The 15,485-nt window shown below is 54.2% G+C and overlaps 5 protein-coding genes across 5 annotated transcripts; 3 read left to right on the top strand and 2 right to left on the bottom strand.

Annotated features, from left to right (window-relative positions):
- Window positions 1–209: 209 nt before the first annotated feature.
- On the top strand, window positions 210–3,212 carry J4E86_000030 (uncharacterized protein; the record flags this gene model as incomplete). The annotated part of the gene is made up of 1 exon (XM_051440607.1): window positions 210–3,212. One exon carries the CDS (start codon window positions 210–212, stop codon window positions 3,210–3,212), a length of 3,003 nt encoding a protein of 1,000 aa, XP_051306778.1.
- Window positions 3,213–3,457: 245 nt separating this feature from the next.
- Window positions 3,458–3,966, bottom strand: LCL2 (Long chronological lifespan protein 2; the record flags this gene model as incomplete). The annotated part of the gene is made up of 2 exons (XM_051440606.1): window positions 3,458–3,651; window positions 3,798–3,966. The coding sequence occupies 2 exons, from the start codon at window positions 3,964–3,966 to the stop codon at window positions 3,458–3,460; spliced, it is 363 nt and encodes a 120-aa protein (XP_051306777.1).
- Window positions 3,967–4,458: 492 nt separating this feature from the next.
- On the top strand, window positions 4,459–4,735 carry NOP10 (snoRNP complex protein; the record flags this gene model as incomplete). The annotated part of the gene is made up of 2 exons (XM_051440605.1): window positions 4,459–4,639; window positions 4,710–4,735. The coding sequence occupies 2 exons, from the start codon at window positions 4,459–4,461 to the stop codon at window positions 4,733–4,735; spliced, it is 207 nt and encodes a 68-aa protein (XP_051306776.1).
- A 578-nt stretch (window positions 4,736–5,313) lies between these two features.
- On the bottom strand, window positions 5,314–7,851 carry J4E86_000027 (uncharacterized protein; the record flags this gene model as incomplete). The annotated part of the gene is made up of 4 exons (XM_051440604.1): window positions 5,314–5,514; window positions 5,577–6,491; window positions 6,543–7,451; window positions 7,696–7,851. The coding sequence occupies 4 exons, from the start codon at window positions 7,849–7,851 to the stop codon at window positions 5,314–5,316; spliced, it is 2,181 nt and encodes a 726-aa protein (XP_051306775.1).
- Window positions 7,852–12,049: 4,198 nt separating this feature from the next.
- J4E86_000026 (uncharacterized protein) lies at window positions 12,050–13,501 on the top strand (the record flags this gene model as incomplete). The annotated part of the gene is made up of 1 exon (XM_051440603.1): window positions 12,050–13,501. The coding sequence occupies one exon, from the start codon at window positions 12,050–12,052 to the stop codon at window positions 13,499–13,501; it is 1,452 nt and encodes a 483-aa protein (XP_051306774.1).
- Between the last annotated feature and the right edge of the window lie 1,984 nt (window positions 13,502–15,485).

Below are 15,485 nucleotides of genomic sequence, written 5' to 3'. Positions count from 1 at the left end.
GCATCTTTTTTTGGTAGCATTCTGGAAGAACATAACTTGCACTGGACCCTGGTTCTGAATCGTGTTGAGGGCCCGTGCATGGCCGCTTGACTCGCGAGACACGTCGAATGCGCGTTACCACAACAAACAGACACGAGCAGCACAATTCTTATCGCATCTCAGCATCACGACATCGCGACATCCGTAGCTCCTAGTCGCATGTAGCAAACATGGTCCGAACACATTCATCGTACACGGCCAGCCCCACGCGCTTCCAATCGCCCCAACGCAGTCCGGCGCGCCGCCCATCCCAAGATGGATCACAATATGAGATGGACCTGGACGCCCTGGGCCTCAACTCGACCTTTGAGTCTACCGAACTGGAAAATAGCCACCAACCGCCAGTCGATCACGTGGATACGAGCGAGATTGAGGGGCCGGAAGACTTCACCATGAATATGACCTACTGGATGACGGCAGATCTACCGCTGGCCCAGATAAAATCGCGAAAGGAGGCCAACACGAAACGACCAGTAATACGAATGGACGCCATACAAGACGGGAGTGAAAGTAGACATGCGACTGAAGTGGGTGAGCCGGCAGTTGTGGTGGAGGACACGGAGCGGCGGAGAAGTAATACATCTCGCACAGCCTCTCCTACCAGGCGCCCGAATGGCACCAAGAACGAGCGCCAGCACAGCTCGCCAGCTTCCGAGAGGTCCATGGAGAACGACGAGAAGGTTCGGAGCTTTCTCAGCAATCTACCAGACACGGAGATGGAGGGCGCGCTCACAGGAACACCGCTACATGCGCCTAGGCACAGCTTCCTCCAAGTCCCCCGGTCGTCACCCCCGAAAGCGCGATCGCTACAGCCTACCGTCGAAGACTATGATACACCGCGGAAGCCCACGCAAGAGACGGTTATACGGCACACTTCAGCCATTATCGATACGAGTGAGCAGGACGTGGCGCGCAATAAGATTGCTGAGCTACAACATCAGCTGGAGCAGCAAGAGTCTACTTCGAGATCGCGCATTACCGAACTTGAGACGATCCTTTCGTATGCCCGCTCCGAGCTCGAGAGCACACGCAACGACAACTACAAGCACAAGGAGAAGGTGTCAAGTTTGGAGAAGAGCTTGGAGCAGCAACGTGCAGACCATGAAGCTGCTCGCGCAGCTGCGGATGCCGAGGTAAAGGCGCGAGAAGATGCACTGGAGACCAGGATGCATGAGTTTGGAGAGCAGATGCGCCTCCAGAACCTCACAAAGTTGGAGACTATGCTCGAAGAGTTCGAACGGCAGCGAAGGGTTCTCGAACAAGCCAAGCGTCAACTCACCGAGGAGGTGGAAGACAAAGACCAGAGGCTGGAAGAGATGCAAGCAGAGCTGGTCCAGGTGCGCCAAATACACGAGCGCGAGCTACACGATCTGAAGGAAACGCAACTACACGAGTCTGGACATGAGGATGAGGATGCTGCGAAGAAACGTCTCTTGTTGGCCGACCAACTCTCATCGGTCCAAGCCCGCGCGGATGCTCTGCAATTAAGCCTCGAAACGGCCACGTCCGAGGCAAAGACAGCTCGTGAGGAAGCCCGAAGGAGAGACGATATGCGGTCCACTATCGAAACACAGGCTCGAAGCCAGACAGCCCGCATTGCAGAACTCGAGGGACAGCTACAGGCGGCGAAGTTCGAAGTGGAATGCTCGCATGCTGATGTGGCAGCTAAACAACAATTGTTCCATACAAATCTCGATCTCAATTCTCGACTCCGCACATTGCAGTCAGATCTGGAGGCTGCACGAAGGGAGCTTACTGTAACGAACCAGCAACGTCGTCGTACAGCTGACCTTGAAGATCGCATGAGAGATCTCCAGTTGCAACTTGACGCAGCTCGCGCGAATACAACCACGAAACAACAGCAAGACCGGGATGCAGGCGAGCTGAGGGCGCGTATCAATTCTCTTGAGACGCAGCTCCAATCTGCGCTTGCAGACCTAGCTGCTAAGGAAGAAGAACTTCAGCATGTTGTTGCTGCCGACAGAGAACCCGAGTCTCCCCAGTCGCAACTTGAGCTGTCCGGCACTACGAAGATGACAACTGAGGGACAACCACAGGTAGCTGAGCTCGAAACGCGTATTCGATCGTTGCAGTCGCAACTGCGATCTACTCAAGCCGACCTTGCTGCGAAGGAGCAACAGATATCAGAGCTTGTGGAGTCGTCAGAACAGGCTGAGCAACGTCTGAACACAGCCCAGGGTCGATTACAGAGCCTAGAAACAGGCAACACGAACCTTCGCCAACAGCTTGCGGAAGCGCATCGCGATAGTGCCAAGGCCAGAGCTGATGCGGAACGCTTTGAGCAAGACCTTGAAGATGCCAATGATCGTTTGCAGGATGCTCGCGCGGAGGCAGATCGCCGCGTAAACGACATTGAGAAGAAGCTCAACAAGATGAAGGAGCTGAAGCTTGAAGCCGAGAGCAAGTTCAAACAGCTACGCGACCAGCACGAAGACATGGCGGAAGGACACGAGGCCATGATGGAGGATGTCCGGGACAAGGCAGAAGACGCTGTACGCAAAGCCGGTGCTCTGCTCGAGCAAGAGCGCAGCGAGAAGCGGAGTCTTACCAAAGACTTGAAGCGAGCCAAAGACGAGGTAGAGAAGCTCCGTAATGCCGCTATTGCAAAGCTTGCAGAAGAGGACACAGACGACGATACTACCATCTCCTCATCCGCAACCGAGACAAACGCAAAAGATACCGAGATTGCAAACCTCCGCGACATAATCCGTAAACAAGTCTCGGAAACCAAGACCCTCAAATCCGAACTCTCCACCCTTCGCAGAAATAACAAAACCTTCAAGGCTACACCTACACCATCGTCCCAAGACACGATAGCTAGCCTGGAAGCTCAAATTTCAACCCTCCGCTCCGAGAACGAAGCCCTTGAGACTCGTCTCGCAAACCAAGCTGCTGAAAACGCTGCTATCAACCAGCAAATGGACGAGAAGCTAGCCGCTCTTCTCAGTAAGCTTATGAAGGAGAAGGCTAAGACGGTGGTGGGCAAGCGTGATGGACAGTGGACGGAGAGTGTGAGGGAGTTGGAGGAAGAAAAGAAGTTGCTGGGAAAGGTCTTGATGAGGCAATGGGGGAGAGAGGAGGTTGGCATCGACGATGAGAGGGAGGCGAAGGATGGGAAACAGACGTATCGGTACAAGTACGTCAAGAGATGAAAAGTCGGAGTACTCATTGCATAGCAAAGGCGTTATTGGTATTTTTGCGAATTAACGAATTCATGACCTGGCCAACCTGGCCTGTTTTCAAGCTTCTCGCATGCCCCTCTCGACCGATGTGTATGCCCGTGCCAGTCATGCTCATGCGATAGTATCCTCTTGACATGAGCTCTCCATGGCCAGCCATGATGTCGCCGTCCTCAACTGCGTACACTCTCTTATGACATAACCAGCGCATCACCCTCTTATAGCAGCCCCTTCCTTGCCAATTCGACCTTCCTGCCGAACTCGCCAGTGTTCCATCCTCCTTTGCTTCCACAAATCGCGATACCGTCACCGAGTTCGACTTTGTCTTCGACGTTCTCCCATGCGCAGGGGCAGTGGTGCGGGAAGTGGACGCAGGATAGGGTACCGGGGCAGAGGTAGTGGGAGCATTGTGCTGTGAGACGTTGTTAGCAAAGGACATTGGTACCGCTCTTTCCTGTCATTGTAGAAGGCGCATGCGCGACGGAAGCGGTGTAGATAGCTATGAGGCTGGGGATATAGATGCAATATAATGCAAGAGAAAATAAGAGTGCAACATACCAGCCTCGTACTGCGCCTGATACCAACTAGCATCACTCCTCACATTCTGTGGCTCCTGATGCTGCTGTCCACCACCACCACCGAACATCTGATCGAAGAAGCCGAATTGTGCACTCGAGCCCCAGACAAACGATGCGAGAACCGCGAGAAGAATTTGAAAGCGCGCCATATTCACAGGAATATCTCGTGTGTATGCGACAAGCGTAGAGTAACTTGTGTGAAGCGTAAGTCAAAGTGGATGATGTGTCGGTTTCCCCAATGCAACCAATGCAAACGAGCCAAACAAGCTGCAAAGAGAGTCCGGGAAAGTGGCAGGGGTGGGTGGTGTCTTGGCACAAACCATGGAAAGCTCGGTGGTCCGCAAAAAACTCCGCCGGCGGGAACTGGAATTTCGAGCTCTGCTTTATCGCGACATCCTTACGCGACAACACTACCCACTGAACATCACCTATCGCATTCGCTCAGCCGCACTCTTATCTTCTACTGTAAATCTTAGGAATACGAAATACCGGAATGTGAGTCTCACTCTTACAGCCGGCGCGAAGCTGCATCTGCACACGGCGCGCGACCAGCACCACCTCAATCCCAACCACAGGCGCAGCAGCTCCAGCACAAAAACAATCGGAGACTACAAGAGCGCAAAACTAACACCAAATCTAGCATGCATCTCATGTACATCCCCGACCCGGCGAACCCGACCAAGCGCATCTACACGCTGAAAAAGGTCATCGACGGCGAAGTCAGCAAGAGCGCGCACCCGGCCCGTTTCTCGCCCGACGACAAGTACAGCAGGCACAGGGTTACGATTAAGAAGCGCTATGGACTGCTTTTGACGCAGCAGAGTATGTTTTTGGTCACCTGCAATAGCTCTGAAGAGGGTGGATCTGGGGAATTGGGGCTAACGAGAAGCAGAGAACAAGGTTGCTGAGAAGAACTAAGCGGGCACACCACGCAGTAACAACGGCATTTTACGAGCGGGAGACAAAGCAGTGGGGAGATGGTGGTGTGGGATATAGTCGGAGATAAGGCGATGTGACGGGATGAAAGATGGAGGATGTGGAGGCATGACAAGGGCGTTCAACGGCGTATTGGCGAAAGAAAAGTGTTCAGACGCGCGCCGATTTAGTTTATGGCGGTACGAAGCGCCGAGATCCCTTCTTCAGTGGTTAAAGGTCAGGGTTTTCAATGAGATGGTTATAATCACTTGATCTTTCGGGGTGCTGAAATGTGCCCATGTGCTGATGCCGAGATCTGTGAGGTGTAGATATTGCAACGTGTCCGCCTGGCCAGGGAGTATGGTCGACGAGATGTGTTCCACGCTCAAAGCTAAGATGACGGTAAAGAGGGTTGACAGAATAATTTGTATTACAGCCAAGCTATACATGCATCGCGACATGCCAGAGCTGGCCTATAGGTATAAAGATGCAAAGAAAGAAAAGATATCTAAAAAGAAGGGAAGAAGAGAAAAGAAACAGGGACGCCACACATGCTATCTATCATCTTTCGAAGTCTCCACCTACAAAGTACTACTTCTCCATCTCCTCCTCTCCATCGACAACCTCTCAATTGCCATCCTCCTGACCACTTCCTCGACATCCGCAAACTGCTCGTAGAACTTCAGACTCTCTGGATTCGCTAGCGTCCCACTCGGCTTGATCTTCTTGCCTGAGACGATTTGCTTGACGGGTAATTCGACTTTCTTCAGGTTCACTGTGGTCTGTGACGTACGTTAGCATCATGCTCTCAGAAACTCGTCAGAGAAATAAGAACAAAACTCACCGGAATATCCCAAGTCTGAAACACAAACCGGGGAACATGTCTCCGACTCCTCTCCTCAGCAATCTTCCTCTTGACCCTATCCACCAACCCATCCGTATACTCGTACCCTTTATTCATCTTCAGAAACAGCATAACACTCTCATCCGCATCGCCAGGCCTCCGTTGCCCAACACAGATACTATCCGCTATCGCAGGGAAATGCGTTTCAATGACGCTGTAGATATCCGCAGAGCCAAATCGCACACCACTGGGGTTCAGCACGCCGTCTGCGCGTCCGAGGAAGAGGATTTGGCCCGTGATGGGATGCATCTGGATGAAATCGCCGTGTGTCCATACACCAGGGAAACGGGTAAAGTACGCAGATTGGTAGCGTGTGCCTGCCGCGTCGTCGCCGTAGAAGTAAACAGGTTGGTTGGGGAAGGACGCCGTGGCGACGAGTTCGCCTGGTTCGCCATCTGGTACCGCGCACCCGGGTCCAGATTCGATGAGGGAGTCGTAGACTTGGACTTTCATGCCTAGACACGGGCCCTGGCAGCCACCGCTATATACGGGCTCGAGCGGGTTTTCGATGCCGAAGCGCCCTGCGATGTCAGTGCCGCCAGAAATGTTACGGAGATGGACGTGAGCGGGGAAACCGGTGTCGTAGAACCATTCGAATTGAGCTTCGGGGAGGACCATGCCGGTTGTTGCTACGCTTTTGAGAGACTTGAAAGGGAAGAGGGTGCGTGGAGTGATATTCCGCTTTTGCAGCTCGTGGAGGAATTTGGGCGAGGTGCCGAAGTCGGTTACGTCTTGTTCTTCGAGGATGGAGAGGAAGGTTTCGGGTGTGGGTTGGAAGGGCGAGCCGTCGTAAAGGATGGAGCGGGTGCCGAAGAGGCAGACTTGGACTGAGACGACGTACATTATCCAACCCGTCTGCGTTAATTAGTCAGATGGGAGGTAAATTTGGGTCGGGGGAAGACTTACGGTTGTGTACTGTAGAACGACGCTTTCGGGTGTCATCTCCTTGTGCAGTATACTCTCCTTCGCGACGTTGATGAGAACGCCACCAGTGGAGTGCACGATACACTTTGGCACGCCCGTCGTTCCACTCGAGTATACAATCAGGAACGGATCCCTGAATGCCACTCGCTCAAACGTCAATGTGTGGTCCCCTCCGGCCACTTGCAAAAACTCATCCAACCGCACAGTCCTAGCCAGATCTGCGACATCGGCGGGTCTTCCAGGAAACCTGGGCTGCACAACAACACCCTCGAACTCTTCCACGCCTCCAATCTCCATCCCCGCAACGATCTGCTCAATCTTAGGTCGAAGGTCAAAGGTCTTGCCGTTGTATACCGTCCAGTCATCCACAAAAACGTACTTGGGTCGAATCTGCAATAATCGTTCGAGAATGCCCTTGGCACCCATATCCGTACTGCTTGAGCTGAAAAGGCCACCCACAGCAACCGTCGCCATGAACGCAATGAAAGTGTCGAAACTCGTTGATGCAATGACAGCGACACGATCCCCCTTTCCGACTCCTCTAGCCCGAAGCGCATTCGCGAGGACACCAACCCGTCGTCGTAGGTCACCCCATGTCAAATGACGGATCTCTGTGTTTCCTTCACGGATTTCTGTAAGAGCGATCTTGCTTTCTTCTTTGTGGGTTGTGGTGCGTACGCCGGGGTAAGTGGGGTCGGCGGTGAAGAGGATGTTTTCAGCAAAGTTGAGATATGTGCCCTGGAACCAGTGCGGATTTGTTTCCATCGGTAGCGAGGTGTCGACGACGGTTGTGTAGTTGCCGGAATAGATAAGGTTGCTGGTTTTCCACATGTCTTCCCAAAAGTCTGTGCGTGAGGGGCCGACGCTCCAGTTGTAGAGGTCGCGGAAGGTCTGTAGAGAGCGTGTTAGTGGTGTTCAACCGTCTTTGAAAATTGTTGGCTTCATCATAGACGATGACGAAGGTGTGCGGCATGCTATGAGTCTGGTTGAGTTTCATGTTCTTGCGTTCGTGTACTCCAAGTATGGCCATCGGCAACGGCCTCTTGACAAAACAAAAGAACATGCCAGACGCGCACGATGCTTCACGCAAACATGCACCCCTCTCTGTATCACCAAGTCCTCAAGCAAAACATACCTGCATCTGCAACCCCCTTTTCGCGTTCGCATCCTGAATAAACTTCCACATCGCTGTGGACTTCGGATCTGGATGCTCCCACAGCTTGCGCGGCGTAGACACTGCCGCCACCATCATGACCGGTGCCTGGTACTGGACCTCAGTCTGCATGAGCATAGTTGCCATCTTCTCCTTGTTGAGAGATCGGGTATATTGATCGCGAACGAATATAAGGAAAAAGGTGAACTCGAAACGAACTGGAAACGAAGAGAAAAAAGCGAGTGTATGTTGGAGCGAGTACCACACTTGTCAATCCAAAGGCATAATCATTGTAATATGAACATCTCGTCCCAACGATGCGAAGTCACATGCAGAGCGCTTGTTGTTGCATATTTTCTTCTTCTGCCCCAACAATCGGCATCTACCACGCGGGGATGCGAGCGCTTTCAGTAAACAAAAGGTACGAGAGTCTCGAACAAGACACGCCAAGTACGCGGCTAGGAACTTAAATCCATCGATTTCCACGTTTAATCCATGAGATCTGCGAAAACGCACCTTGGCCGTCAGGTACAAAAGGGGATGCCGTGGACGTTCAGGGTTTTCGATGTACAGATTCGTCGTCGCACAATTGATATGTAACCGCCCATGGCTTGTCGCTTCCCCTGCTGCTGCCTCGGTGATGTCGCCGATGGGTTGAGGTCATGCGGGGAAGCTTGGATACGGATCGCATACATCCGAAGCGAACGTTTTTCGTTATACACTGTTGCTTTTGTCGCTTATCGGGTCTTATCTGGACGTTTCTGTTGAGAAGTAGATTTCAGTCTCGATCCAGTTACTCCTTTGCTGTTCCTGGAGATGATACTGTAAGGTTGTAGGTAGTGCGCAGTCAGTCCAGTTCGCCTTGTGAGTTGCGGGTGTCTGCGTCTTCTGTGTTGCTCCTTGCGCGCGAGCTGAAGCCAATAGAGCGGCCAGAAGGCGAGCACTTTGCATTCGGGGTCATGATCGGTTGACCATGCGACCGCGACTAATCATGCGATGGCACGTGGCAGTTGCCAGTGCGCGCGTCTGCGCAATGAATCATAGAGATGGCTGTGAGTGCACCGTGTAGGTGAATACTTAAGTCGTCACCAAGCGCGCTGCTTGACTCCAGTGTCGCACGACTGCTAACGACAAGCCATAAAGGTCCGGTCGCAAGCTGTTGCTGTTCGATTCTCCATCTGTCTGCACTATCGTCAATGTCCAGGATTTCTGCTGTCCTTACCCGGGCGATACATGAACCGGCTAATCTTCGATCCCTGCCGACTGTTGTAATATCGGTATCGCCATGTCTTAGATGTCGTTGCTTGCGCCATACACGAGTCTTGTTCTGATTGGTGCATACCCCGCGATGGTGGTCAAGACACAGCAGCCGGTACAGCTATGCCGCGGTGTCGGTCGAGGATACTATACGTGAAACTCGCTTCCAAGCAAACACTGACTGGTGGTGTGCGAGCAATATTACGACCGATGATCAGATGTTCGAGAAGGTTTCTGCTTAGCCGTGGGTGTTGGCTGCGAAATTCCTGGGTTGGCCCGCCGATCCCGACTGACGGCTTCTCATTAATTGCATGGTTAGCCGTGGAGATAAAGTAGCTCGCCGTTAATAGACAAGCGTCAATCGCTGAAATTCTACTGATATTTTTCCGACCCGTCTTACCTGGCAATCGACTGATTTTAGCGGTACACCCCCACGGAGTACTTCACTCCCAAGCATGACGGCGCGACTGTTGCGGCTGTAATACAGATACGCAGGCGTCGCAAATGAACCAGGATCAATGAAGAAATGTCCAGAGTGATTCGGCGCACCGCGAGTCGTCTGTCAGCACGACGTGTGGATGCCTGTGCTCCCTAATCCTTGGGTTTGTCACCTCCGTTGGTAGTACGGCGGGAACACCAACTGGTGCTCGATCGCGGATCGCTGCGTCAAAGTAAGACCTTACATCAGACAATACCTGTGCGGCTCCACGGGGCCGAAAATTCGTGTATGTGTTGGATTCCTAGGGAAGCGTCTGAACCAGCTAGGGTGGAGGGGCAACTGGATTGCATCATCACAGACGCAGACGCATGTCTCTGCTACGATGGGGCCGTGTCTCTCAGCTTGTGCTTGCCTGTGGCCTTATTGTGAATCGATCGTGCCCTTGAAGCCACTTCAATGCGATGACGGTAACAGATCGGGTGGAGGGGTGTTTCGGTCCTGTGCATGTATCGCCAGCAGTCAATGTCGTTACCACGTCGAGACGATCAGGACGAGATTTCCGAGGCCGAGTTTGGTACCACGCGGTACGGTTGAGCGTGGCAACGGGTGCGCAAGCGTCACTGCACACGAAGACACTGCGTGTGAGACACGCTTCTCTCCATGCAGGGCCCAGACGGTATGTATGGGCGTGAACCGGACAATCGTCTGAACTGCTGCGAACCTGATGAAAAGAAACCAGACGATGAAACGGTCGTTGGTGTTGGAGTATTGGACCCTTTTGGGGCGCCTTGTGACGCAAGCTTAGGGGGCCGGACTGTCAAGGTGCAACAAGGCTACCACAAAGCTACCACAGAACACACTGAAGTCAGCGGTAGTGACTAAGAATGGACTATGGTCCGAGCGATGCTGCAGTGAGAGTCCGGAACTGGTAGTCCGATGCTTCCAGGGCGATATATGCTGACAGCAGGCAGCGAGGCTCTCTCGTGAGATGACTGGCCGCGACTACAACTCCAACGAACCGTTGATCAGCCTTCTGCAAAGCATGTCGGTATTGCGAGCAGCCAACTAGTACGGTCCTAAACTCCGACGATAAGCTGCTAGAGGCGTAGTGTAATCTACACAGATTGCCGAGCAGATGCTAGTGGCTGCATTCGGCGACGTGACTGACTCTGCAGGCAATCAGAAGACCCTCGCAGACAAATGACGGGACACGTCTTGACTCGATGGAAATTTCTGCGGTTTGTGATTGAGAGGGCGGCACGATGAACTGTAGGTATAGGCTGCGCGGGGCCCAGGGAGGCCTGATGGTGGTGTTGGCGGTGTGGGCTACAGAAAGTGCAGCGACGAATGGGGAAGCAGCGACCGTGCACACCGTCTGCAGATAGACTGCAGGTAAACTGGAGCCATGGCAGTTGGACCGAGAATAGAGCCAGGCGATCAGCGTGTTCCTGAAGGGCTAATGCCAAGTGGATTCGGAGCCCGCTGCATGCGCTCAGAGTTAGGCGTGGGCGTGACGAGGCAGATATTCTCGTGCCGTCAGCGCAGTGCGACGACGGGCGTGCTGGGGCTGGGGCTGGGGGCGGGCAGCGGCAGGCGTCGGAGGCAGGTCCAGCTGGGGGGAGGGGAGGCCTGCATGGGAGAGTTTGCAGAAGAAGGGTCCTCCATCCATCCCGTCAAGGTTTACTGAACCAAGGCAAGCAACGGTTAGAGCGGGCAGTGAAAAAAAGACGTGGTGACAGTTATCGATGATCCTTTCGGCAATGGCGTCGCCGGGTCCTGGGCCAACCCCACACGGTGGACACCCCAGTGGGCGACGGCGGGCGCTGAGTGGTGCTGCCCCTGAGCGGCACAGGAACACCTGTCAGGTCACCGTCGAGGGCGCTGGAAAGGGAAAAGGCGGCCTCGCGCGAAGATGAAAGGATGGCGATCTTGAACGCGTGCCGTCCTCTGGTGACATTGCCATCGCAACGCCCCACGGGCTTTTGCAACGGCAGCAGTCGGGTGTGCACGCCATGAGTTCGCAGCAGGCGCTCTGATGGCGCTCGCTGGCAGTGTCGCTGCTGAGGGTGTGCCGTCTGAAACCCTCTGCGGGCCACTCACATCAGGTTCCTGAGCGCATCTGCTAGTTCAGTGCAGAGTTGCGCCATGCAGCCCCCAAGCGTCAGTGCAGCGTGCCTGTGCTAGTCCAGCGTGAGATGATGAATGGCGCACCGACACGGTGAACTGACTCTTGGGTTCCCTCGCTCCTCGGTTGTACTTGAAACCTCGACGCCTGCCAGGGGTGGGCAGCCTTGGAAAGTGCTGCAATATATACAGCCCTCGCCAATGTGCGTAATATAGCGTCGGTCTTTCTCAACCCACCCTACTGCACACCACGCCTACATACAGTGCCCCTCAGTGCCTACACCTGACCCTCTGACATCTCACGCTCCAACACAACACCCCGTGCAACACCCAGTCTCACTCAGCGCCGGCTTGCCTGGTGCTCCCAAGCCACGCACACGTCTCCGACCATTGGCGCGTAGCACCTGCACGCCTTGGTTTCAACTCGTCCCGGCTGCCGCTCAGTCCGATAGCCAGTCCGATATATCACCCACCGGACCCGCCACGCCGGTGCAACTACATTCTCCCTCTGCAATCATGGTCGACGTTGCTGTGACTTCGCAATTGAAGCAGTGGACTTTCGCCAAGCCTGAAGTTGTCGCCCGCCCACAGCGCTCCAGTACTGACAGTGCCGCCTCGAGCCCCAACCTGTGCGACGATGCTCCCGACACCCTGCGCATAGACTCCGCCGCTGCACCAACTTCGAGTCCCTCCACCAAGAAGGAAGGCAGAGTTTTCCAGGAGCGATACCTCTCCAGCGAAGAAGACCTCACTGCCGACGACGGTTCCGCCTCGGAATCAGAATATGACTACGATGACGTGGTTGTCCACGACCTCTCACAGGAGTGCAAGGCGAGGACGATGTCTGTGTCGAGATGGGACAAGGGAAAGAGCTGCGACATGGCAGTGCTAGTTTCCTACGCGAATGCAGGTCGTCCCAAGGTCGTTGAGGTCGACTGCCGCTCACCTGTCGATCGCCCAACGGTGCAGCCGCGCTCGGCCTCAGTCGCGAACCTGCTTCCAATTACCACAGCCAGCAAGCTACGCAAGGCCGACGAGGCACAGCGCCTGTCTATGAAGGTGATGCCCACAAGCCGCCTGGCTTCACCACCTCTGTCTCGCTCCACATCACCCGTCGCCGACCCCGAGCCTCGACGACCCTCTACCAGCCACAGCCCCATCACCCAGAAGCCTAGCACATACCCCGACTCCGCTTCCTTCACATCGTCCTTCCAGACCGGCTCAAGTCGCAGCTACTCCCCTGCACCGAGCGAGCCACCACGCCGGCCCTCCACCTCCGCTCGTTCCTCCGTATACCTTCCCACAAAGTCCCGTCTTGATCTGTCACGGATACAGACATCACAATCATCATACCAATCGCATAGGCAATCACAATTCGCCCCGCTAACTCCCCAGTCGCCCGCTCTGTCCTTCCTCAGCTCCGACCCCTACGAGAACCAGAACAAGAGCGCGGCATCGCCCATCATCAAGAAGCCCGCTGCGCACCGACGATTACGCTCCATCTCTATGAAGCTGTCCCTGGCCAAGATTGCCATCTCGCCAGCGAAGAAGCCATATGACTCTCGCATCAACGGCAGAGCCCCAGGAGGACCCACCACACCATTGACACCAGCGCCCATGACCCCCATGACTGCACCCATCCAAGGCTCGGACAACTTCTCTAGCCCAAACAAGCTCCGCCGCGCATCTACCATCCTCCGACCCAAGTCTCGCGGCAGCGAGTCCAAGCGGGCACCCACACCCGAGAACGCACCTCCGGTCCCGCAACTCAGCACTATGCAGCAAAAGCGTTCCACCACCATGGGCACCACCATGGGCAGAATGACCGCCCGGGGCGCCAACGAGCGTGAGCCTACACTCGTCATACCAGAGTTTCCTGGCAGCGAGACCGATGACGCGACATCCAGCATCAAGAGCCGCGCAATCCGACGACGCAAGTCACTAATGGATTTCATGGATTCCCTATGAACGCATCAAGAACTCAATCTGTTTCGAAACGCTCGCATAAATGCATAGACGAACCACCCCAGCATGCGACTACCTTGTACATGTTACTCTACCAGCCACTACCTTCTTCCCTGCTCGCCGCCTTGGCACTTAAGCAACCTTAGCGCATAATACCCGGTGTACCCATGGCGCACGACATGGCATTTCCTTGTCCTCTACTCTCCGTTCCTGTTTGTCCTCTAGAGGTTACGATACCCTCCCAGCTGCTCAGTCGTTGGCAATCGCGAAGTGTTCGCCGCCACACATCCATCTGTCGCTATCATCGCATCCAGCATGCATATTTTCTTGTCATTTTACAATTTGTCGCTCAGCTTGCAGCCTGACTTTGTTTTGTTTCGGAACGAACAGTCACGATATCCCAATTAGTCGTCATCACTTAGCGAGACGAGAAGAATAGAATCTACTTCGCTTACAACACCTTGCCTGTCACTTCGCTCCTCCAGAATCCAAGATCATGGCTAACACCTTTGCTTTGTGACGTACATGTTCATGGTACTCCGGAGTATCACGCCATCAACTTGCGACAACGACGTCGACAGCGCGCATGCACAATGACGCCACATCACGCAGCCCAACCACCAGGTTTCCAACCACAAACTTTCCCAGCATAACCAGGCATCAACAAACCTTCGTGAACCCAACACCACGGTCCAACATGACGTTGCCAGACCCTCTCTACAGTGGACCTTGGGTCTCAACTTTCCAAAATCCAAGTTTCCTCTTCCTACAACACCTTCGGCTCCGGAAAAAAGGCATTATTCCCAGGACCGACTGAGTTCCGCCGTCCCCACCAGCACCCTGCTTTGCCGCGGACCGAAGGCGTCCAAAGACCCAGTTTTGCGCTGTGTTTCTTTGGGCTTGGCTTTCGCAGGGTGACTGATGTGGGGACAGGTACCCTTGTTTTGTCCCTGTTAGGGAAGACGAACGAGGCGAACAGAAGGAAACTAACTGGACCACGAAACATGGAGCCTATCGGCTAACACCGAGAGTTTACAGACACCCGACATGTGTAGCGTACGTGTCGGCTGGATGTGTGAACTCTGTATGCTTTTTACTCGGGTATGCAAACGATAGTACTTTGGAGTAGTTGCTAGAGCCGGAGGAAAAAGACTTGACAACGCCCTCTCCGCGTATACTTGCAGTGCAACAACGATGGGAATTTGCTTTGCCTTTGCCACAGTACACGTGTAGTCCATGCGTTCCCCTCCGTTGCTCCATCAATCATACCGCCAATGAGACTACTATCTCGACTCACTCTCAGCATCCATGCTCGGCTATCCTGACTAAGTTGCAATAAACACCGTTCTGTCCCCCGACGCGACGACCGTTTTACTCCACCCACCGCCCATCCCTTCTCCACTCCACCGTCACACGGTCACATCCACGACGCACCCCACCTACCAGATAGACACGAGATAGAGAAAAAAAAAGTACAGCCTCACTCAGGCGATCTCAATATCCGACCCAACCCTGTCAATAACCCGCCGTCCGAAATTGACGAACAAAAAGGACCCTCACGCCCGTGACTTGACTCGGCGCTGCCGCATTCCCCTTGTTCTCGCCGTGAAAACCACCGACCCCGATCAGATACCCGTTCATCTCAAACTTACCAGACAGAAACAGCGTTCCGACGATACCCTTGTGATCGCCCTTCTTGCCGCCTTTCTTCCTTTCGAATGTAAGATTTCTCCGTGGGGCACGTGCGTACCTGGGTGTTGTTGTGGCCGGGATATGCCTTAATCTCACGACCACGACTACGACTAAGACCACGACTACGACTACGACGACAATGGGGTGGGTTGATTACTGTATTGACATCTGCCGTCGTCCGTCCCGTCTCATGTCGCGTTGCGTCGCGTTCCGTCATGTCGTGTTATGATTGTTCCTTCGTCAAGGTGAAACACGTTAGGGTCCGCGAATGCGCTCATATTTTCTGGAAAAGGAA

This window comes from Alternaria arbusti, assembly GCF_024043155.1.
Source record: "Alternaria arbusti strain BMP 1465 chromosome Unknown scaffold_1, whole genome shotgun sequence".
NCBI classification, from domain to species: Eukaryota; Fungi; Ascomycota; class Dothideomycetes; order Pleosporales; family Pleosporaceae; genus Alternaria; species Alternaria arbusti.
Note: the sequence above shows the minus strand (reverse complement) of the source record. Positions and strands in the feature narration are given on the sequence as shown.